Source organism: Pongo pygmaeus, chromosome 10 (genome assembly GCF_028885625.2).
Source record: "Pongo pygmaeus isolate AG05252 chromosome 10, NHGRI_mPonPyg2-v2.0_pri, whole genome shotgun sequence".
Taxonomy (NCBI): Eukaryota; Metazoa; Chordata; class Mammalia; order Primates; family Hominidae; genus Pongo; species Pongo pygmaeus.
In genome coordinates this window covers 118,570,065-118,594,223 of record NC_072383.2, presented here as the reverse complement: position 1 = coordinate 118,594,223, position 24,159 = coordinate 118,570,065, and the positions used below count along the sequence as shown (strand labels likewise).

The 24,159-nt window shown below is 45.2% G+C and overlaps 1 protein-coding gene across 11 annotated transcripts in view; it reads left to right on the top strand.

Moving 5' to 3' along the window:
- CIT (citron rho-interacting serine/threonine kinase) overlaps positions 1–24,159 on the top strand; it is a 189,838-nt gene that overhangs the window by 11,985 nt on the left and 153,694 nt on the right. For all 11 annotated transcript variants that reach the window (XM_054443447.2, XM_054443446.2, XM_054443445.2 and 8 more), the window contains exons 4-5: positions 5,059–5,234; positions 12,653–12,754. In XM_054443447.2, coding sequence (XP_054299422.1) covers positions 5,059–5,234; positions 12,653–12,754 — 278 coding nt within the window. The remainder of the gene's footprint in view (positions 1–5,058; positions 5,235–12,652; positions 12,755–24,159) is intronic.

Genomic DNA, 24,159 nt, shown 5'->3' with positions numbered 1-24,159 from the left:
AGTGCGATCTTGGCTCACTGCAACCTCTACCTCCTGAGTTCAAGCAATTCTCCTGCCTCAGCCTCCTGAGTAGCTGGGATTATAGGTGCCTGCCACCATGCCCGGCTAATTTTTTTGTATTTTTAGTAGAGTTGGGGTTTCACCATGTTGGCCAGGCTGGTCTTGAACTTCTGACCTCAAGTGATCTGCCCAAAATGCTGGGATTACAGGCGTGAGCCACTGTGGCCAGCCCCTGAAAGTCCTACCTCTTAATAGTATTACACTGGGGATTACATTTCAACATGAATTTTGTGGGGGCGAGGGGCACAAACATTTAGAATATAGCACATCACATACACAGTAAGAGAAAAATCCCTCAGAATCTTACCTGAGACAATCACTGCCAACAGATTGCTGTATAGTGTTCCAATTTTGTTTGTGTGTGTGTGTATGCCTTAAAAATATTTATTATGGAAATTTAAAAGCATACCTCAAGGTGGCCAGTTGTAGTGGCTCACGCCTGTAATCCTGGCATTTTGGGAGCCCGAGGCGGGTGTATTACTTGAAGTCAGGAGTTTGAGACCAGCCTGGCCAAAATAGTGAAACCAGTCTCCTAAAAATACAAAAATCAGCCGGGTATGGTGGGCACCTGTAGTTCCAGCTACTAGGGAGACCAAGGCATAAGAATTGCTTGAACCCTGGAGGCAGAGGTTGCAGTGAGCCAAGACCATGCCACTGCCCTCCAGCCAGGGTGACAGAGTGAGACTCCATCCCAGAAACAAACAAACCAACCAACAAACCAACCAACCAGAGAAAACTCCCTGCCTGTAAGGAATATGTGTTCTAATGGAGACTGAGCCATCTTGTTCTGTTTAACATGTACCTAATGTTCTTTTATATGGGCAGACTTGTAGGTTGTTTCAACTTTCCTGTTGATGAACCTTTAGGTGGTTTCTGATTATTTTTCTGTTACAACAGTTTTCATCATGCACATCTTTGTATGCATCTTTTTTGAGCACATGCGCAAGTATTTCTGTGGACAATGGATGATTCCTAGAAATTGAAAGGTTGGATTACTGTGTTCCGAAAAAGGAAGCAATACCCCCAGCTACGCTGGCTTTTGCTCTTGGGTCCAGATGATTATCTGACAAAGTTATTCTCTGATTGCATTTTGTTTTCTATTTTTTTTTTTTTTTTTGAGACGGAGTTTTGCTCTTGTTGCCCAGGTTGGAGTGCAATGGCGTGATCTCGGCTCACCGCAACCTCTGCCTCCCAGGTTCAAGCGATTCTCCTGCCTCAGCCTCCTAAGTAGCTGGCATTACAGACATGCGCCACCACACCTGGCTAATTTTTTGTATTTTTAGTAGAGACGGGATTTCTCCATGTTGGTCAGGCTGGACTTGAACCCTTGACCTCAGGTGATCCACCTGCTTCAGCCTCCCAAAGTGCTGGGATTACAGGCGTGAGCCACCGCGCCTGGCCCTCTGACTGCATTTTCACAGTGCTTTGGGTCCTTATCTCTACCTCAGTACCTCAATATTCAGTGCCCACTGGGCCCTTAGATACTGTAGCAAAAAGTGCACAGGGGTGAAGAGTGATGTGACGGATTTGGGGTCACAGAAGCAGCTGGTATAGGGAGAAGTTGTGAAGTTTTTTTTTGTTTTTTGTTTTTTTTTTTTGAGACAGAGTCTCACTGTTTCCCCCAGGCTGGAGTGCAGTGGCTCAATCTCGGCTCACCGCAACCTCTGTCTCCCTGGTTCAAGTGATTCTTATGCCTCAGCCTCCCGAGTAGCTGGGATTATAGGCATGTGTCACCATACCCAGCTAATTTTTGTGTTTTTAGTAGAGATGGGGTTTCACCATGTTGGCCAGGCTGGTCTTGAACTCCTGACCTCAGATGATCCGCCCACCTGGGCCTCCCAAAGTGCTGGGATTACAGGCCTGAGCCATTGTGCCCGGTCTTTTTTTTTTCTTTTAAACAATCATAGGCTTGAATGTAGCCTCTCTTCTGTTCACCTTAATAATCCAAAAGCCTTTAGGTAAAGAAATGGAGATTTGGAATGGCTTCTCAGAATTCCAAGATAGTATTGTCATGGTTTTGCCTGCAAAGCACCGTGGTCTGTCTCCTTGTGCAGTTGAGAAAGCTGGTGGTCGCCCGTGACAGACCCAGAGTTATTAAGTTGGACACTGCTTTAAGCAGCTTTGTAAACAATCCAAGGCATAATAGAGAATTAGGAGAGACTGGCTTTGTGTATGGGCAATAAAAAAATCAAGTTCAATCCGGCAAGTTTTTGGGGAATTATAATTCAAAACTCAAATACTTGATCTAGAAGAAACTTGGAAAGAGGGAAGACGGGCTTGTTACAGCATTGTCAGGACAAAAGGAAAATACCGTGCAGCTTTTAATTTTGCTTCTTCATGGTATTCCCCATGTAGGTGCCCTAGATTTGTTTTTTTACAGTGGTCATGACTTCATGCGGATCCACCCACCACTCTTGGCCTGGTTCCCCAAGGGACCAAGGGAAGGTGTATTCAGGATGATTGCTGAGGGGTGGGGTCTGTGGCTGAGAAGACTCTCAATACCGCAGCACTCATTATAAGCCTTTGACACAGCAGATTTCAACTCCACCCGCGCAACAAAGAAACAGGGTGGGCAAGAGCAGTTACAGTTGCAGGCTGAGTGCGATGGTTCATGCCTGTAATCCCAGTGCTTTGGGAAGCCAAGATGGGAGGATTGCTTGAGTCTAGGAGTTTGAGACCAGCCTGGGTGACATAATGAGACCCTACCTGTACAAAAAAATTTAAAAAATTAGCCAGATTGGTGGTGTGCACCTATAGTCCCAGCTACTCGGGAGAATGAGGTGGGTGAGGGTCCCTTGAGTCCAGGAGTTCGAGGCTGCAGTGAGTTATGATTCTATGATTTCACCACTGCATTCCAGCCTGGGTGACAGAGCAAGATCATGTTCTTTTTTTTTTTTGAGACGGAGTCTAACTCTGTCACCCAGGCTGAAGTGCAATGGTGCGATCTCCGCTCACTACAACCTGCACCTCCCAGGTTCAAGTGATTCTCTCCCTCAGCCTCCCGAGCAGCTGAGATTAAAAGCGGCCGCTCTTGTGCAGCTAATTTTTGTATTGTTAGTAGAGAAGGGGTTTCACCATGTTGGTCAGGCTGGTCTTGAACTCCTGACCTCAGGTGATCCACCCGCCTCGGCCTCCCAAAATGCTGGGATTACAGGCGTGAGCTACTGTGCCCAGCCATTTGTGTCTCTTAAAAAAAAAATAAGAAAATGAAAAAAATGACATTGGCCAATTCATTAAAATGCCACTCACTGACTGTGGTATGAAATGGCGTTCCCTTTGATGGACCGAGTCTGCCTCATTGTGTGAGCCACTTGCAGGGCTGAGTATGACTCTAGAATGTGGCTCCTAACCTTATCTGCTGCCCAGCCATTGAAATGGCCATCCCTTCCAGTTCCCAGAAGATTCCAGTGTGTGTTTGGGATTTTAAGACAGTCTCTTGGTCTTCAGTGTGGCATCTTTCTGCCGGATTCTCCAGGATAATTTTGATTATAAGCATTGCATTGCCCTTGGTGTGTAATGCCTGTGTATGATGCTGTTCCCATGTAACGTGCAAGATTAAATTTTTGGGTCAGCCACTGCTGCTCCCCTTCATTCCTGCAGGTCATTAGAGTCATCGCACATCTAGCGATGTCTCAGATCAGTGTATGTAGAGTGTTAATAAACATGTTAGATTCCAAATCTACTGTCCATTTAGTCCATACTTCATATGTTGAGGATCTCTGACTGAAAGATTAAACTTGGAAAAAGAATAAGACTGTATGGTAAGAAAACGATAGTTGCAAATCCATTTGGACAGGTAGTATGTCAGCCCTGCAGAGCAGATGTCAGAGCCCCATTTGGTTCTCTGAGTTCTAAGCCCTTCTGCCCACCACGCCATTTTTTTCTTTGAGATGGAGTCTCACTCTGTCACCCAGGCTGGAGTGCAGTGGCGCGATCTCAGCTCACTGCAAGCTCCGTCTCCCACGTTCACGCCATTCTCCTGCCTCAGCCTCCCAAGTAGCTGGGACTATAGGCCACCATGCCCAGCTAATTTTTTGTATTTTTTTAGTAGAGACGGGGTTTCACTGTGTTAGTCAGGATGGTCTGGATCTCCTGACCTCGTGATCCACCTGCCTCGGCCTCCCGAAGTGCTGGGATTACAGGCGTAAACTACTGCTCCCGGCCCCCACGCTTTTTTTTTTGGAGACAGAGTTTCACTCTGTCACCCAGATTGGAGTGCTGTGGCACAATCTCAGCTCATTGTGTCCTCTGCCTCCCAGGTTCAAGTGATTCTTGTGCCTCAGCCTCCCGAATAGGTGGAATTACAGGTGCCCACCACCACACCTGGCTAATTTTTGTATTTTTAGTAGAGATGGGGTTTCGCCATGTTGGCCAGGCTGGTCTCGATCTCCTGACCTCCAGTGATCCACTTGCCTAGGCCTCCCAAAGTGTTGGGATTACAGGCGTCAGCCACCATGCCTGGACCCCTCTGCCCCTTTAAGCACTGCCGCATATTAGATCTACGAAGCCTGTACTGATACAATCCAAGGGAGATGAACCTTGGGCTAGTGGGAAAAAACTAAGCACATGTAGTTAGAATGGAATGATCTGGAAACCAGGTCCCAAGTTGGTCTAAATTAGACTTATGTTGACTATGTCACACTGTAAACCAGTCTAAATGCTAATAAGCATGCTTGACCAAACACTGCCCTGCAGCCTTCAGAGAGGAAGAAGGAAAACATAATTTGTATCCTCTCTCCCTATTTTCTGAGTCTATGGGATTCAAATTGTAGCTGCCATGGAAACTGTACTTGGGAATTTCTGGAGCCCTTAATTTTAACTTAACATATAAAAACACTTTTGTACTGATTTTATAATTATTCATGATGGATGAGAAAGTGAATGTCTTTGACAGTGAGGGAAGCTATCCGAATGCTATTTTCTTTTTTTTTTCTTTCATAAAGATGCATATATTTGCATGCTTTATTTACCTGGGGCTAACTCTTGCATCTTTTGCAGATTCCGACACCATAGCTGAGTTACAGGAGCTCCAGCCTTCGGCAAAGGACTTCGAAGTCAGAAGTCTTGTAGGTTGTGGTCACTTTGCTGAAGTGCAGGTGGTAAGAGAGAAAGCAACCGGGGACATCTATGCTATGAAAGTGATGAAGAAGAAGGCTTTATTGGCCCAGGAGCAGGTAGGAGGATTTTAACATCATGCTTTTCCTCTTTCTGTACCGGAGCGTTCATTGCAAAGACGAAAATCTGCTGCACTGGCGTCTAGGATTGAGCACGTTTTCCTCTGTGACTCTATATTTAATTATGGTTGGGGCAAAAAGGTCTCTCATGTTCTTAGCTCATCTTCTTGAACTGATGTTGGCTAATTTTGACGGCTCACAAATTCCTCTTGATGTATCATGTTTCTATCGTTGTAATTTATTTCAGAACCAAGTTGGCCTTTTAACTAATAAATTTAGGAAGATCTTTTATGACCATTAGCTGGGGACTCAGGATATACATATGGTGGGGTGAATCAGATTGCTTTTGTACACGCTTTAGGTATTTGTGTTGTGGGCATACGGATTTGGTTTTAAAACAGGCCTTTGAAGAAATCAAATAAAATTCTTTGTTATGTGGCTAGGGAGTTGCTTGTTTGAGAGCAGGTAGAACGTTATCTTTTTCATTGTGGTATTTTTCTTTCTTTTAAACAAGGCTACTGTCTCTAGACATATTGATTCATTTGCTGTGTTTTAGAGAGATGGCCATCAGCCTTGGAATTCAGAGAGTAATTTATTACTTACAGACATTTTAGTGCACATGATATGTCTGATAATGTACCCAGCTCTGCAGGAAGCTTGCAAAAGGAATAGAAGTCCCATGGTTGCTATTTTCAGGGTTTAAAAACAACCTTGGAAAGTGGAGGAAAAATGCAAATGTATAAAGCAGGTGCTTACCAGCTAAAGTATCACAGAAGCGGGAGAGCAATTAGCAAATTAATTAACGATGATGTGAGGGGAGATGTTGTGGGTGAGCAAGGGACAGTTAGGGACAGTTCTCACTGATGGGGGGAAATGTAGGTTCTCGGCAGAGAGAAGTGATGAGAACATGTTGGGTAGAAGTGTGACATTCTGGAGTACTAGAATGCTATGCAAGTGTGTGTGTGTGGGTGTGTGTGTGTGTTCAGTGGTTCAGAACAGACTGGGAAATGGCGAAATGAGGACATTTGGGTGGGGAGGGGGAAATGGGTGGGAAACTCAAGAACCTTTTTTTAAAAAATTGTGGTAAAATATATATAACATAAAGTGTACCATTTTAACCATTTTTAAATGTGCAACTGAGTGGTATTCAGTGCATTCATGATGTTGTACAACCATGACTGCTATCCATTTCTAGAACTTTTCTATCATCCCAAACAGAAACTCTCTATCCATTATACAATACCTCCCCATTCCCCCAAGAACCAGTTTTTGAATTGCAGTTTACTTTGTGAGGCTGTTGGGGATTATTTAGGCCTCTGGAAGGAGGAGGTTGGGATCAGAGTCTGGCCCTGTGGACTTCAATGAGTTTGTGTGGCCTCCAACAGAGAAGCAGCGGAGGGCAGGAAGCTGCTTGTCAGAATCTGAGAGTGATGTGGCTTCTGTGTTTAGCAATAAAATGTGAGCAACATAATAGAAAAGAAAAGTGACAGGACATGGCAGATAATTTGGAAGAGAGGAGTGGAAGATGCTCACTCAGCCTCACAGCTCCTGAGAAAGAACTGTGTCTCATCAGTTCACACTACCTGAGCGTCTGTTGTATCTGGGGTGTTTCTAGGTCCTGGGGAAGAGGCATTACATGTAGTCCTGACCTTGTGATGCTTATGTTTTTGATGGGAAATAGTGCATGTAAAAAGAAAATAATCCAACAGACCACATGGCAGGCAAACAATAGAGATATTCAAATAGGTATGCCTTCCTCCAGGCGAATGGCCTGAAATGACCGTGTGGAAGTGTGGGCTGGGGGCTTATAAAATTATACACATACAGGCGCTAACTAAAGCCGCCTATTCATTCCTTAAGAGGATGCATAGAAAAGGAAAGTAGGGTCCTTAACTGAGCCATTTGGAATTTAAGGGCATGAGAGAAGCCAGCACAAGGAGTGAAGGAAAAGAAGTGCCCGAGAGGAGGGAGGGATGCTGTTCTGCAGACAAGGCCTGCCGCCTGGGAGAGGCCCGCACGCCCACCCAGGGTTCTCTGACAGCTGGAAGGGGTCCTCAGAGACTGTTTCTATTTTATTTATTTATTTATTTATTTTGAGACAGAGTCTCTGTCGCCCAGGCTGGAGTGCAGTGGCGCGATCTCGGCTCACTGCAAGCTCTGCCTCCCGGGTTCACACCATTCTCCTACCTCAGCCTCCCGAGTAGCTGGGACTACAGGCACCTGTGACCACGCCCGGCTAATTATTTTGTATTTTTAGGAGAGATAGGGTTTCACCTCATTAGCCAGGATGGTCTTGATCTCCTGACCTCTTGATTCGCCCACCTCAGCCTCCCAAAGTACTGAGATTACAGGCGTGAGCCACTGTGCCTGGCCAACTGTTTCTATTATTTTAGGGAGAGGGTCTCACTGTCATCTGTGCTGGAATGCAGTGATGCAGTCATAGCTCACTGCATCCTCAAACTCCTGGGCTTAAGCGACCCTCCCGCCTCAGCCTCTCATGTAGCTGGGACCATAGGCATGTGCTGCCACACCCAGTTCACTTTATTATTTATTTATTTATTTAGAGAATGAGTCTCATTCTGTTGCCCAGGCTAGAGTGCAGTGGCACGATCTCGGCTCACTGCAACCCCCGCCTCCCAGGTTCAAGCGATTCTCCTTGCTCAGCCTCCTGAGTAGCTGGGATTACAGGCACCTGCCACCACACCTGGCTAATTTTTGTATTTTTAGTGGAGAGGGGGTTTCACCATGTTGGTCAGGCTGGTCTCGAACTCCTGACCTTGTGATCTGCCTGCCTCAGCCTCCCAAAGTGCTGGGATTACAGGCGTGAGCTACCGTGCCCAGCCCACTTTATTATTTTAAAAACTTTTTTTATTTTTATTTTTTTGAGACAGAGTCCGCTGGAGTTCAGTGGCCAGATCTCACTCACTGGAACCTCTGCCTCCTGGGTTCAAGTGATTCTTGTGCTTCAGCCTCTCTAGTAGCTGGGACTACAGGCGGGTGCCACCATGCCTGGCTAATGTTTTTTGTATTTTTTTAGTAGAGACAGGGTTTTGCCATGTTGGCCAGGCTGGTCTTGAACTCCTGACCGCAAGTGATCTGCCCACTTCAGCCTCTCAAAGTACTGGGATTACAGGCGTGAGCCACTGTGCCTAGCCCCCAGCTAACTTTAAAAAAATATTTTGTGGGCCAGGCGCGGTGGCTCACGCCTGTAATCCCAGCACTTTGGGAGGCCAAGGGGGGCGGATCACTTGAGGTCGGGAGTTTGAGACCAGCCTGACCAACATGGAGAAACCCTGTCTCTACTAAAAATACAAAAAAGTAGCCGGGTGTGGTGGTACATGCCTGTAATCCCAGCTACTTGGGAGCTGAGGCAGGAGAATTGCTTGAATCTGGGAGGCAGAGGTTGCAGTGAGCTTAGATCACGCCACTGCACTCCAGCCTGGGCAACAAGAGCGAACCCTCCGTCTCAAAAAAAAAAAAAAATTATGTAGAGGTGGGAGCTCCCTATGTTGCCCAGGCTGGTCTTGAACTCCTGGCATCAAGTGATCCTTCCATCTCCCCCTCCCAAAGTGTTGGGATTACAGGCATGAGGCACCCCTCCTGGCTGAGACTGCTTATTTTATTTAATTTTTTTTGTTTTGAGACTGCTTATTTTAATGGAAGCTTCAGGGGTCAGACAGAGTCAGTGGTGAGCAAGCAAAGGTGTAGACTGTTCAGTTCAGCCTTCCTTGGACATCTTTTATGTGCCAGACAAAAGAAGGATCAGCATATCAGGTGCAGTAAATTATTGGGGTTAGGTTGGTGTTTCCCAAATGTGTTAGATTTATCCCTGGTAGTGTTAAATCTCATGATTTTAGGTAGTACATGGACAACCTATGTAAAAACATTTAATAGTTTAATGTTAACTAGCATATCAAAACCTGTGACTTTGCTCACGCCTGTAATCCTAGCACTTTGGGAGGCCAAGGCGGGAGGATGGTTTGGGCCCAGGAGTTTGAGGCCAGCCTAGGAAACATGGCGAAACCCTGTCTCTAAAACAAAACAAAACAAACAAACAAATAAACAAATCCCCTGTAACTTGTTCTAACAATAACCTAAACAATTTTTTTATTTAAAATTAAATAAAAAAAATTGAAACAGTAACCTTTTTTTTTTTTTTTTTTTTGAGATAGAGTCTTGCTTTGTCACCTAGTCTAGAGTGCAGTGGCACAATCTCTGCTCACTGCAACCTCTGCCTTCAAACAATTCTCCTGCCTCAGCCTTCTGAATAGGTGGGATTACAGGTGCACTCCACCATGCCCGGCTAATTTTTGTATTTTTAGTAGAGACGGGGTTTCACCATGTTGGCTAGGCTAGTCTTGAACTCCTGACCTCCAGTAATCCATGTGCCTCGGCCTCCCAAAGTGCTGGGATTACAGGCATGAGCCACCGTGCCTGGCCAACAATCACAAATTTATAGAAAAGTTGCAAGTACCATATAGTCAGGGTTCTTAAGAGAAATGGAACCAGTAGGAGGTAGATATATAACCATTTCCTAGGATTATAAGTTGACACATAAGACTAACCGTCACATACAGTATAAACAACTTTTTTTCTTGAACCATTTGATAGATACACACACAGTGAATATATACATAGAATATATATATACACACACACAGAATGTATATACACATAGAATATATATTGCATACAGAATATATATACACAGAAATATATATGTACACATGCATAGAATATATTTACATATATATGCATATATATAATTTATTTATTTTAAGCAGTTGATTTACACAGTTTTTGTTTTTGTTTTTTTTTTGAGACAGAGTCTTGCTCTGTCACCCAGGCTAGAGTACAGTGGTGAGATCTCAGCTCACTGCAACCTCCGCCTCCCGGGTTCCAGTGATTCTCCTGCCTCAGCCCCACAAGTAGCACGCCACCACGCCCAGCTAATTTTTGTATTTTTTTAGTAGAGACGAGGTTTCATCATGTTGGCCAGGCTGATCTTGAACTCCTGACCTCAAGTGATCCGCCTGCCTTGGCCTCCCAAAGTGCTGGGATTTCAGGCGTAAGCCACCACGCCTGGCTCCCATAATGTCTTTTAGAATAAAACGATCGAGTTGAGGATCACACGTGACACTTAATTGTCCTGTCTCTTTAGTCTCTTTCAGTCTGGAGCAGTTCTTTGATTTTTCCTGGACTCTCATGACCTCGACAATTCTGATGATTATAGGCCAGTTATTTTGTAAAATTTGAATTTGTCTGATGTTGCTCATGTTTAGATTCAGGGTCTTGATCTTTGGCCGGAATATCTCAGACAAGATGCTCTGTTCTTATTGCATCAGAGCAAGAGACTCTCCGTTTCAGTTGATCACATTTATGTTGATGCTCACTTTGATCACTTGATTAAGGTGGTGCCACTTACGCTTTTCTACTTGTGAGGTTACTCCTTCTTCCTTCGTAATTTTATTTTTCTTAGAGACAGGGTCTTGCTTGGTTGCCCAAGCTGGAGTGCAGTGGTGGGATCTTGGCTCACTGTAGCCTTGAACTCCTGGGCTCAAGTAATCCACCTGCCACAGCCTCCTGAGTAACTGGGACTGTAAGCGAACACCACCACACCCAGCTACTTTTTGTATTGTAGAGATGGGGTCTCACTATGTTGTCCAGGCTGGTCTGTAACTCCCGGCCTCAAGCAGTCTTCCTGCCTTGGCCTCCCAAAGTGCTGGGATTACAGGCATGAGCCACTGCACCCAGCCTCCTTTGTAATTAAAAAAGTATTTTATGGGGAGTTACTTTCAAATGATGGAAATATTTTATATCTATGTGGACTTGCATTTTCCTGTTTCAGTCAGTGAGTTATAATCCATTTCTGTCACTAGTTTTATACTTAAATTGTTCCCAACTGGCCACTGAGAACCTTTTTAGGTTAGCTTTTGTGTCCTTTTCACATGTCTCCAAGATTCATTGAATGCTTTCCTGCTTTCTGGTATAGCAAGATGTTCAGGTTCTTTTGGTACTTTTACTTTCTCTGCCCTGGCTCTGGCATCAGTCATTTCTCAGAGGAGCCCTGTTCCTTTCAGTGGACAATGGTGTTTAGAAGCCAAGATCTGGACATTGGGTGTTTTCATTGCTACCGGGGTGTCACTACTCCCAGACCCCTTTCAGTGGACAGCACTAAGCAGTACACATATGTATGTACAACATATCCACCTACACATGTGCGTGCACTCACACACACACATATACATTTACATCTATATTTGTGTATCCATGTCTATATATTGAAAACTGTGGCTGGGCACAGTGGCTCATGCCTTTAATCTCAGCATTTTGGGAGGCTGAGGCAAGAGAATCACCTGAAGCCAGGAGTTCAAGACCAGCTTGGGAAACATAGAGAGACACTGTCTCTACAAAAATAAAAAGGGAAAACCATGAGTTCACACCAGTGCCCCCAGTTCCAATCCAACTTCACAGGGTTCATTTTAGTTTTCACCCTTTCCATGTTTGTAATTCTCTTCTCTGACATTATACCCTTAATATGTTTACTTATTTTATGCATCTGTGTGCATCCAATCTACTGTCTTTGTTGGTATCCCACCTCCCCTTGGTGGGTCCAGATAATCTGATCTGGGTTGCCCTTTCACATGGATGTCTTCCTCACCCTGTGTGGGCCTGTGATACTGGGCTGCCCCCACACATGGGTGCTGCCCTCCTCACGTTGCTTGGGACTGGCACCGTGTCCTGGGCCACCATGACTCTTCTCAGAACCAGTGTGGATGCTTACCTTGTTCCACACCAGCAAATGGCTTTAGGACTGAATTGTTCAGGAAGAGAAGAGGAAGAGAAAAATATTTACATTTAAAGAAAGGGAGTTTAAAGAAATATATTAGGTAAAGAATTGAGCAGGTAATATACGGAGCTGGCAAAAATTGTGACCAAAGTAGGTGAATGATTGAGATTTATGCAATTCTGGGCTAAGTGACAGTCCCTTCCCTTTCCCTTCCCTTTCCCTTCCCTTTCCCTTCCCTTTCCCTTCCCTTTCCCTTCCCTTCCCCTTCCCTTCCCCTTCCCTTCCCTTCCCCTTCCCTTCCCCTTCCCTTCCCCTTCCCTTCCATTTCCTTCCCTTTCCCTTCCCTTTCCCTTCCCTTTCCCTTCCCTTTCCTTCCCTTTCCTTCCCTTTCCCTTCCCTTTCCCTTCCCTTTCCCGTCCCTTTCCCTTCCCCTTCCCTTCTCTTCCCTTTCCTTCCCTTTCCCTCTCCTTCCTTCCTTCCTTCCTTCCTTTTTCTTTTCCCTTCTTTCCTTTGCTTTTTTTTTTTTTTAAAGCTAAAAACATCAGTTTAGGCATAAAGGCAGAGGAAAAGGCTTCTTTTTCCTCTCACAGTTCTTTATAATTGTCTAAGCAGTTTCTTTTTTCCCTAGGTTTCATTTTTTGAGGAAGAGCGGAACATATTATCTCGAAGCACAAGCCCGTGGATCCCCCAATTACAGTATGCCTTTCAGGACAAAAATCACCTTTATCTGGTGAGTCTTTACATCTGTCTCTCTGGAATTAGCCTAGCACTCTGACACTCAGATACCTGTGGTAGAACTGAATGTGGTTCTTGCCCATGTGGTCTCATTCATTCAAAGACTTTCTTGCCTTACAGGTGTCTCCCTGGTTTCCTCATTATAAAGATCAAGGGCTAACCCATTTAGAAACAGCCTCATTGGGCTGGATGTGGTGGCTCACGACTGTAATCCCAGCACTTTGGGAGGCCGAGGCGGGCGGATCACGAGGTCGGGAGATCGAGACCATCCTGGCTAACATGGTGAAACCCCGTCTCTGCTAAAAATACAAAAAAATTAGCTGGGTGTGGTGTCGGGTGCCTGTAGTCCCAGCTACTCGGGAGGCTGAGGCAGGAGAATCGCTTGAACCTGGGAAGTGGATCTTGCAGTGAGCCGAGATTGCGCCACTGCACTCCAGCCTGGGCGACAGATCGAGACTCTGTCTCAAAAACAAAAACAAAAAAAGAAACAGCCTCATTGACTGTTGGATATAGTAGCTGTGGCTTTAAGGCAATAGTAGGAAATCATTTAGTGGGGAATAGTCTGTCATTATGTATAAGAGAATCTTGCTTTAATTTTTAAAAACTTCCTATATTAGCTTGCTTAGGATGAAAAAAATGATAATAATGCATGGTTGTTATAAGAAAATGCAAACACTGCAGACATGCATGAAGTTGAAGGTAAAGCCCTCCATTTTCTTTTCCTTTTCTTTTTTTTTTGAGACAGAGTCTCGCTTTGTCACCCAGGCTGGAGTGCGGTGGCACCATCTCGGCTCACTGCAATCTCTGCCTCCCAGGTTCAAGAGATTCTTCTGCTTCAGCTTCCCAAGTAGCTGGGATTACAGGCACATGTCACCACGCCCAACTAATTTTTGTATTTTTAGTAGACATGGGGTATTACCACGTTGGCCGGGCTGGCCTCAAACTCCTGACCTCAAATGATCCCCCTGCCTCGGCCTCCCAAATTGTTGGGATTACAGGAGTGAGCCACTGTGCCTGGCCCCTCCGTTCTATTTTCTAATCCTCCTCCATAGGGGAAGAAATGTTAAATGGTTACATAAGCTTTTCCTTTCTGACCCTTAACTGTGCTCTGTGTGAGCATGGTGGGGGATATTTCTTTCCTTTTCTTCTTTTTTTGAGACCAGGTCTCGCTTTGCCACCCAGGCTGGAGTTCAGTGGCATGAACATGGCTCACTGCGGCCTCGACTTCCTGGCCTCCGGCAGTCCTCCCACCTCAGCCTCCCGGGCGTACACCACTGCGCCTGGCTAATTTTTGTATTTTTAGTAGAGATGGGGTTTTGCCATGTTGCCCACTCTGGTTTCGAAGTCCTGAGCTCAAGTGATCTTCCTGCCTTGGCCTTCTAAAGTGCTGGGATTACAGGTGTGAGCCACTATGCCCAGCCCCAGTGGGGGATATTTCTATATCCTCATGTGTATAGTTTGCTTTATAAAAATGGTATGTTACTCTGTGCTTGGCTCTCCAGTTTGCTGTTGCCTTTCACCAGTGTATCCCAGACATCCTTTCTTCCTTGTCAGTAACGCAGGTCTACTTTATTCTTTGAGCAGTGGCGTAATTTTCCCTGATGTGTATATATCATAAATTAGAGAATGCTAAAATTCATTTTGGGGCCTTGTTTAGGTTCTTGAGGGATTAAATTCCTAAATTTAAAAAGTGTATCCTAGAAACAATTTTTGTTCCTGATTCAGCCCTTAAAAGAAGACTATCATGTTACCCTGAATGGAGATAAACAGGCTCACGTAAGAGAAAAGGGTAAGAGAGATGAACTCCCACTTATCTTAAACTTCTACTGGCCAGTTTTTGGGGAATTTGCTGCTTTTATTTCTGACCTAAAATAAATAAGTTTATTTGTCTTGGTTTCATATTAGTTGAGAACCCAGTGCCTGGAGAGAAGTTTTCCTTAGGACATTCACATACGAATCTATTGGCAGACTGGCTTTGACTGACCACACGTGTCTTCAGAACCAATGCCACAGCTCTTAGGTTTATGGCCTGAAACACCCTTTCCTTAAATATTGCCTTAGAAGCTTTCCTTCCTTGAGACATGGGGCATGGAACCCTCATCTTCACAGATGACCTTGGTGTGTTTCTAGGGTTGCTGGTGTTCCAGGACATTTGTTGCAGATGCAGTACTTACTTTGTGCTCTCTGCATCTTAAGCAGCTTCTCATGTTTAAATGTATTAACAGACTTTCAATTTTATTTTTTTTTTATTTTTGAGACGAAGTCTCAGTCTGTCACCCAGGCTGGTGTCACCCAGGCTGGAGTGCAATGGCTCAATCTCAGCTAACTGCAACCTCCACCTCCTGGGTTCAAGCGATTCTCTTGCCTCAGCCTCCCAAGTAGCTGGGATTACAGGTGCATGACACCACGCCCTGCTAATTTTTGTATTTTTAGTAGAGATGGGGTTTCGCCATGTTGGTGGGGCTGATCTCAAACTCCTGACCTCAGATGATCCGCCGGCCTCAGCCTCCCAAAGTGCTCGGATTACAGGCGTGAGCCACTGCCCCTTTTCTTTTCATTTTTTTTCTGAGATGGAGTCTCTCTGTCACCCAGGCTGGAGTACAGTCATGCAATCTCGGCTCACTGCAACCTCTGCCTCCTGGGTTCAAGTGATTCTCCTGTCTTAGCCTCCTGTGTAGCTGGGACTACAGGCGCATGCCACCATGCCCAGCTAATTTTTGTATTTTTAGTAGAGACGGGGTCTTGTCATGTGAGTTAGGCTGGTCTTGAACTCCTGACCTCAGGTGATCCACCCGTCTTGGCCTCCCAAAGTGCTGGGGTTATAGGCATGAGCCACCATGCCCAACCTCAGGCTTCTTTATTAAGAAGTTCGGGCTGGGCGCGGTGGCTCACGCCTGTAATCCCAGCACTTTGGGAGGCTGAGGTGGGGCAGATCACGAGGTCAGGAGATCGAGACCATCCTGGCTAACATGGTGAAACCTCGTCTCTACTAAAAATATAAAAAATTAGCTGGGCATGGTGGCAGGCGCCTGTAGTCCCAGCTACTCGGGAGGCTCAGGGAGGAGAATGGTGTGAACCCGGGAGGCGGAGCTTGCAGTGAGCCGAGATTGCGCCACTGCACTCCAGCCTGGGTGACAGAGCGAGGCTCCATCTCAAGAAAAAAAAAAAAGAAAAGAAGTTCCCTTGAAACAACAGGGCTTTTGTTTGTTTTGGTTCGTGTTTGTTTGTTATTGTTGTTTTAGATACGTATGTTTTTCTTTTTTTTTTTTTTAAGTGATGATGTCTCTGTTGCAGTGGCATGATCATAGCTCACTGTAACCTCAAATTGCAGGGCTCGAGTGATTCTCCTGCTTCACCTTCCTGATTAGCTGGGTCAACAGGTACAAACCACCATGCCTAGCTAATTTTTAAATTTTTTGGGGAGACTGGGGTCTCACTATGTTGCCTAGGCTGGTTTTGAACTCCTGGCCCCAAGTCATCCTCCTGCCTTGGCTTCCCAAATTGTTGGGATCACAGGCGTGAACCACCACACCCAGCCTGTTTTAGATATTTTAATTTGAGCTCTATGAGAGGTTTAGAACACTAGCTTGTGAAGATAAACTTCATTTTCAAGGCCACACATAATCTAAGCGGTCCTGGAATTAGGAAGGGCTTTGATTTTTTGGACCAAAGTTGAGAGTCCACAGTTTTCTGGTCTACCTTGCACTGCTCCGTAAACTCATATTTCTTTTCTCTGAGCTGAAGAGCTCCCCTTCTTGGTGTCTAGTCTCAGGCAGCTTATTCTTAAAAGTAAGCATTATTGAAATGCTTTGGGATTTTCACATCATCAAGGTCCATTTTAATAGAGGCATTGACAAATTTTGACTGTTCTGTGTAAAGGAACTTAGTTGAGGTTTTAGTGGTCCATGTGGCAGGCTACTGCTCAGTAGCTTCAGGGAAACCACTGCTTGCCTCCCCTGTGGCCAGTGAGGATGATCAGAGGAGTCCCAGCAGGAATGCCCAAATGTAGTTTTCTTACATGTTGTTGGGAGTGCTTTGTTTCATGTCTAAACGGTTCTCAAATCACATCTTCAGGAGGGTACTATCTGGGCACTTCGCTAATTTCTCACTTTGATGTCACCGTTCTTATTACCACCACCTAGTTTTGTCATAGTACAAATAACTTTCCTTTTTCTCTCTGTGTTTGTGTGTGTGTGTGTGTGTGTGTGTGTGTGTGTGTGTGTGTGTTTTGAGATGGAGTCTTGCCCTGTTGCCCAGGCTGTAGTGCAGTGGTTTGTTCTCGGCTCACTGCAACCTCCGCCTCCTGGGTTCTCCTGCCTCAGCCTCCCGAGTAGTTGGGATTACAGGCGCATGCCACCACGCCTGGCTCATTTTTGTATTTTTAGTAGAGCTGGGGTTTCACCGTGTTGGCCAGGCTGGTCTTGAACTCCTGATCTCAGGTGATCTGCCCGCCTTGACCTCCCAAAGTGCTGGGATTGCAGGCGTGAGCCACCGCGCCTGGCCTTTTTTCTCTTTTCTTTGAGACAGAGTCTTGCTCTGTTGCCCAGGCTGGAGTGCAGTGGCGGGATCTTGGCTCACTGCAGCCTCCACCTCCTAGGTTCAAGCAATTCTTCTGCCTCAGCCTCCTGAGTAGCTGGGATTACAGGTGCCCACCACCATGTCCGGCAAATTTTTGTATTTTTAGTAGAGACAGGGTTTCACCATGTTGGCCAGGCTGGTTTCTAACTCCTGACCCCAGGTGATCCGCCTGCCTCAGCCTCCCAGAGTGCTGGGATTACAGGCATGAGCCACCGCGCCTGGCCACCTTTGTCTTCTTAATTGTGGATTTAACTGCTGTGGACATCTGGTTAGGCATAGCCTTCCTGGAGTACCTTTTGGATTGGGACTGTCTGTGGGTTTCTGTGCTAGGACAGGCTCCCAGATGTAGGAGGCTTCCCCAGTGATCTCATCACTGGCATCGGCATCCTTAGCTTCTACTCAGCTTTCCCATCTGCCATCTTGCAAGATGGAAGGTTGTTTTGTTTTCGTTTTTGTTTTTTGTATTTTTTTTTTGAGATGGAGTCTCGCTCTGTTGCCAAGGCTGGAGTTCAGTGGCGCAGTCTTGGCTCAATGCAACCTCCACCTCCTGGGTTCAAGTGATTCTCCTGCCTCAGCCTCTGGAGTAGCTGGGATTACAGGCGCGTGCCACCACGTTCGTTTAATTTTTTATATTTTTAGTACAGACAGGGTTTCACCGTGTCAGCCAGGATGGTCTCGATCTTCTGACCTCATGATCCGCCTGCTTCGGCCTCCCAAAGTCCTGGGATTACAGGCATGAGCCACCTTGCCCAGTCTAGGAGGGTTCTTAATGCAGCTGTTTTTTGGAGTTCCGGTTGCCTCAGCATATTCCTACTTGGGTCGATGACATTTTTACTCCCTTGTTTTGTAGCTCAATTGGGTATTACTGATGGGATTTTGTAATTATTGATATTTTCTTGTCTCCATTTTCTTCTCAAGTTCTTTGTTGCTTTAGAGTAAAATGCTTGCTAAGGGTATAGTTTTCACATAAAAGCTCAAACTTAGCATGGAAATTAAGATATGATCATATGTCTGCCATCCCTTACCTGTAATTCTGAAATACCTAGAGTTCTGAATAACCTCAAATTCTTTTGTTACTTGTTTATCAGCAAAACCTGATTTGAACTCAGTTTTTGGCAAAACTTGATCCAAGCTCACTTAAGGCTCTTTTTAGTCTTTATTCATTTCCTTTAGTGTGACTTCCCATTTTGCTATAAAATTATGAGTGTGTTTGATTACAAGGTGATGTCCCAGACCCTACTGAGGGTGTTACATAATATAAGGCCGGGCATGGTGGCTCACACTTGTAATCCCAGCACTTTGGGAGGCTGAGGTGAGTGGATAACCTGAGTTCAGGAGTTCAAGCCCAGCCTGGCCAACATGGTGAAACCCCGTCTCTACTAAGAATACAAAAATTAGCCAGGCGTGATGGTGGGTGCCTGTAATCCCAGCTACTCCTTAGGCTGAGGCAGGAGAATCACCTGAACCCAGGAGGTAGAGGTTGCAGTGAGCCAAGGTCATGCCACTGCACTCCAGCCTGGGCGACAAAGCAAGAATCTGTCTCAAAAAAAAAAAAAAAAAAAAAGTGTATGTAGTATGTACCACTTTACCTTTACCTTTCTAAAATCTGAAAAATTCTGAATCTGGAAGCCCATTCTGCTTCAAGATAAAGGGATCCTAGATTTATATCGGTACCGTACAGTCCTGAAATTCCATCCTATCTATTGGCCACTTTTATATCAACAAACCTTTGAAGTTTGGGGAAACTTACATATCACGCTCCCTTGGCAGTTGAACATTAATTTTTTTTTTTTTTGAGATGGAGTCTCACTTTGCCCAGGCTGGAGTGTAGTGGCGCGTTCTCGGCTCACTGCAACCTCTGCCTCCCGGGTTCAAGCAATTCTCCTGCCTCAGCCTCCTGAGTAGCTGGGATTACAGGCATGCACCACCATGCCCGGCTAATTTTTGTCTTTTTAGTAGAGACAGGGTTTCACTATGTTGACCAGGCTGTTCTCGAACTCCTGACCTTGTGATCTGCCCTCCTCGGCCTCCCAAAGTGCTGGAATTACAGGCGTGAGCCACCACGCCTGGCCCTGAAGATACATTTTAAATCAATGAAAAAAACAACAGGATTCTACCTCCTATGGTATATGCCTCCTGGCTGTCTCTTCTCTCCAGTCTTGCCTCTGCTGTGTGGGTTTCAGGCATCCATCTTCTCTACCCTGAATTACTGTGATAACCTCTGAAGTATTCTCCCTGCCATCTGTCTGGCCCTTCTCCCAGGTCTTCCACATACTGCAGCCAAGTCAGCCCGCTGTTGAAACCCTTCAAGACTCCCTGCTGTCCTCTGGATGAAGTCCAGACTCTTCCACGTGACTTACCAGGCCTTTCTTGCACTTGCCCCCAGCCACTTACTATTTCTCTCTTTCTACCTTACATCCGTCCTGAACTTCCTTTGGTTCTTTGACCTTGCCTCTGACCTTTTTCCATGCTGTTCACTCTTTCCCTGTTCACCTTGCTAACTCCTCTTTCTCTTTCTGGGTTGGATCAGATTAAACTTCTTCCAGAAGCCCTTCCTAGACACTATACTTCTGGAATGGCGCCTTTCGACTGTACGCTCATTGCACCCTGTACTTCTCCTTCATGAGTGGCTGCTGGTCTGTCCCACTAGGTTACTTCATCCATAAAGGGAGAGTAGAGCTTTACCAAGTCAATGCTTAAGCAATATTTATTGGATGAATGTGTGATTAATTTCATAGAAATCTGATGTACATTCAAATTTACTTATTGTATTACAGAACTTGCATTATATTCTCAGCGGAGTTATTTTCTTTAACGTGTGTAATTCAAGATAGACTCAGTGGGATTTTCAAAATTTGGAATGCAATGCAAGGAAATTGAACTTGAGTTCTTTGTGTTTTGATGGTTAAAAATTTCCCATTTGTGGTGACATACCAGTGAATGTGGCTTATTGTTTTCTGGTGTATAGAAAATTGTCGCAAACTCTGTCATAATGTCTGGTTCTATATAACAAAGCTAGTCCTGTATTCTGCATGTGGCTCATGGAAACAGTGCTCTGTTGATCTGGTTCATGAAGAAATCTGTTGAATTCTGCATAACAGATGGCTTCATCAGTGTCCTTCCATGAAGGAGCTGATCTTCACAAAGAACACATAGTTTTGTATCCTACCACTTGCAGTATTTTTTTTTTTTTTTTTTTTGAGATGGAATCTCACTCTGTCACCCAGGCTGGAGTGCAGTGGCATGATCTCAGCTCAGTGCAACCTCTACCTCCTGGGTTCAATTGATTCTCCTGCCTCAGCCTCTTAAGTAGCTGGGATTACAGGTGCACGCCACCACGCCTGGCTAATTTTTGTACTTTTAGTAGAGACGGAGTTTCACCATATTGGTCAGGCTGGTCTCAAACTCTTGACCTCATGATCCGCCCGCCTTCGCGTCCCAAAGTGTTGGGATTACAGGCGTGAGTCACTGCGCCCTGCCAATATTGTTTTGTTTAAATTATTTGTGCTCATGTTTTTCCTACTGTGGTTTTCTTCAGATCACCCTTGCTCTGAGCCTGCAATTGACTCATGAACTTCTTTTCCATGTTCTAACCTTACAATGACTTCCTTGTGTTCACTCCAAATGTTTTTCCCTGGTTGCATGTAGAGATGTATTAGCTAAGGTACATGCTTAGCTGCTGTATCAAAGAGACCCTAATGTACAACCCAGGCTGCTAGAGCAGCTCTGCTGTATGTGTTAATTCAGGGACCCAGGTTCCTTCCATGTTGTGACTCCTCCCTTCCTTAGGATGTTGTCTTCTTTTACGTGGCTGAAGTTGGGCCATTTCATGTCTCTGTTCCAGCTGGCTGGTAGGAAAAAAGAACAGAAATTCAGAGTAAGCAAATTCTTTTTCTATAGATGGATGTGGAAGTTGCACACATCATTTCCTCTCACATTTTCTCGGCCAGAACGTAGTCATGTGACTGCACATCTAGCTGCTAAGGAGACTGGGAATTTACTGTCGGCTGTGTGGCCTCTGTCAAGCTAAAATTCTTATTACTGTGGAATAACGGAAGGATGGATTTGGGGGCACAATTAATAGTCTGTCACAGAGGCTAAAACAGCTGCTTTTGGCTGGGCACAGTGGCTCACACATGTAATTTCAGCACTTTGGGAGGCGAGGCAAGTGGATTACTTGAGATCAGGAGTTCGAGACCAGCCTGGCCAGCATGGTGAAACCCTGTCTCTACTAAAAATACAGAAATTAGCCGGGCATGGTGGTGGGCACCTGTAATCCAAGCTACTCCAGAGGTTGAAGCAGGAGAATTGCTTGAACCTAGAAGGCAGAGGTTGCAGTGAGCCAAGATGGAGCCACTGCACTCCAGCCTGGGCGACAGAGCAAGACTCCATCTCAAAAAAAATAAAGCTAAATAAACAGTTGCTTTTGTAGGTGATACAAGGTATGGCTAAGCTTTGAAGCCAGGCCTGTAATTTCACCTTCCATATTCTTACTCAAGGCATTATACTTCTGGATCTGAAACCACTGCTACTAGGATGCCCTGCTTGGGATGAGTTCTTTATATTTCTTATCTTGCTTTCAACCCACACCTGTGCAATTTTATGGGCAGTGTTTGTTTCCTATATAGGAACAATTTGAAAGTGGGCTGTTTCTAGGCTTTCATGAATAGCAGCCTATGCTGTCATTGGGAATCTGAAGGGAGTTAATGAACACAACTTTATTGTTTACTTCAGCGAAATGTGGCAGCTTATGATAGTTTTGACAGTGAGACATGTGCTGTTTTGATCTCTCAGCTAAGATTATCTGATTTTTCAGGCATGTCTCAAAACTCACCAGGCCTGTTCACATGCTGCTGCTTCTGAAGCCAGGGTTTGGAAACCAGGGGCCCATCAGAATGAGGCTGTGACTTAGAATATTGGTTCTTGTTTTATTACCATTCCTTGTTTGGTCTCTCCAGAGTCACTGGCCTTTTCGGCTTCAATTTTCTTATTGGTGAAATGAGATATTAATTCCTCTTATTGACTTCAATTCAATTGCTGAGTGTATTGTTGCCTTTGGGAGGTTCTTTGAGTTTTCTGTGCCTTTGAAATAGGTTTTTTTTTTTTTTTATTCTGGTGTTTTGAGGCATATTTCAAGTGAGTGCATTTACACTTTTACCATTTTAGGAGCCACAATTTAATTATGTTGTCCCAGCTTGCTTGGCCCCATCCCCAGAGTTTCTGATTCAGTAGGTCTGGGGTGGGGCCCAATAATTTGCATTTCTTCTTCTTTTTTCGAGACAGAGTCTTACTGTGTCATCCAAGCTGGAGTGCAGTGGCACGATCGTAGCTCACTGTAGCCTCAAACTCCCAGGCTCAAGCCATCCTCCCACCTCACCCTCCTGAGTAGCTGGGACTACAGGCATACACTACCATGCCCTGCCACCTTTTTAATTTTTTGTAAGGATGGGGGTCTCACTGTGTTGCTCAGGCTGGTCTTGAATTCCTGGGCTGAAGCGATCCTCCTGCTTCAGCCTCCCCAAATGCCGGCATTCCTGGCATGAGCCACTGCACTTGGCCAAGACTTTGCATTTCTAACTAGTTTCCAGGTAATGCTGCTGCTGGTGTAGGGACCTCATTTTGAGAACCATTGTCCTATAGCTGTAGCTATAGTTAGTTTCTGGTTATAGCTTCTTCCTTTTGTCCCTTCAGTAATAGTGTACACATCCGAAATCCCTGTCCTTGCTTTTTCAGGCCCAGGCATGGTATCTGGTCCCCTTCTGTTGCTAGCCCTGGGGTGCTTCATCATTCCAAGTTTATTTTTCTTCTCCTAACCTGAACCTTTGTAAATAGCCCCTTCCCTAATGAATGTCCTCAATTCCCTGGTTTGCGTGTCCTGTCTGTTTCTTGGCAAGACTCTGGATGATTCTGTACTCAATGAGGATTTTTCGCATAGATGGATGAAACAGGCTGGGTTTCATGTTTTCTAAGATAAAGGGGCTTCTCTCTTTTTCTCTTGGTCACTTTGACCAAGAAGAAAATAACAGAGTTTTTATTCTCAAGAAGAATAATATCGGGGCCACACTGCTCAGAGGCCACTCTGCTTTGAGGACCCCATCTCTCCTCCCTCATGCCAAAGATCAGGAACATTGGGCAGAGTGGATAATGATGCTGCCAGCGTCATTACATTTTCATGGCACTTTCAGTTGTGCTGAGCCTGCAAACATTTCAAGGAGACATTTCTAAGAGATGGCTAGCACAGCATGCCTCTAATGCCCTATGTGAATTGGAATAGAGTACTAAAGAACTGTTCAATATTCACCCCATCCCCGCATATGCAAGCATGCACGTGGGTTCATTGTATATGTGTGTGAGCACGTGTGCACACACACATTTGTCCTTCGTTTCAAATGCAACACAATGGATGGAAATTGCCTTCCTAGTACTGGGGTATGGATGCAAACACCAACAGAGAAGCAGCCGCTAATTCCAAACTGAACACATGTGAGATTTGCCCTTTAATTAGCATCTGCAGCTGCTGCCATCAGAAGGGTCTGTCTCTGTTGGCCTGAAAGTCTTTGCTTTAAAAGAGCAAGTCCATTATAGCTCCAAGCCAGGCTCGTCTGTCAGCTGCTGTGCTTTCTCTGCCATCAGCGGGGTTGCCACATTGTTTTGGGCTGTTTCACTCTAGGACTCTTTCCTCCTTCTGTGCCCCCAGCCTTTGATTACTATGCCTTGGTGATCCTCATTTGGGTGACCTGCAGCTGCTCATTGTGTGTGCAGGAGACATCTCCAGTCCTTGCAATGAGGGAAGATCATTGGCTTCAGTGCTGATGGACTGGT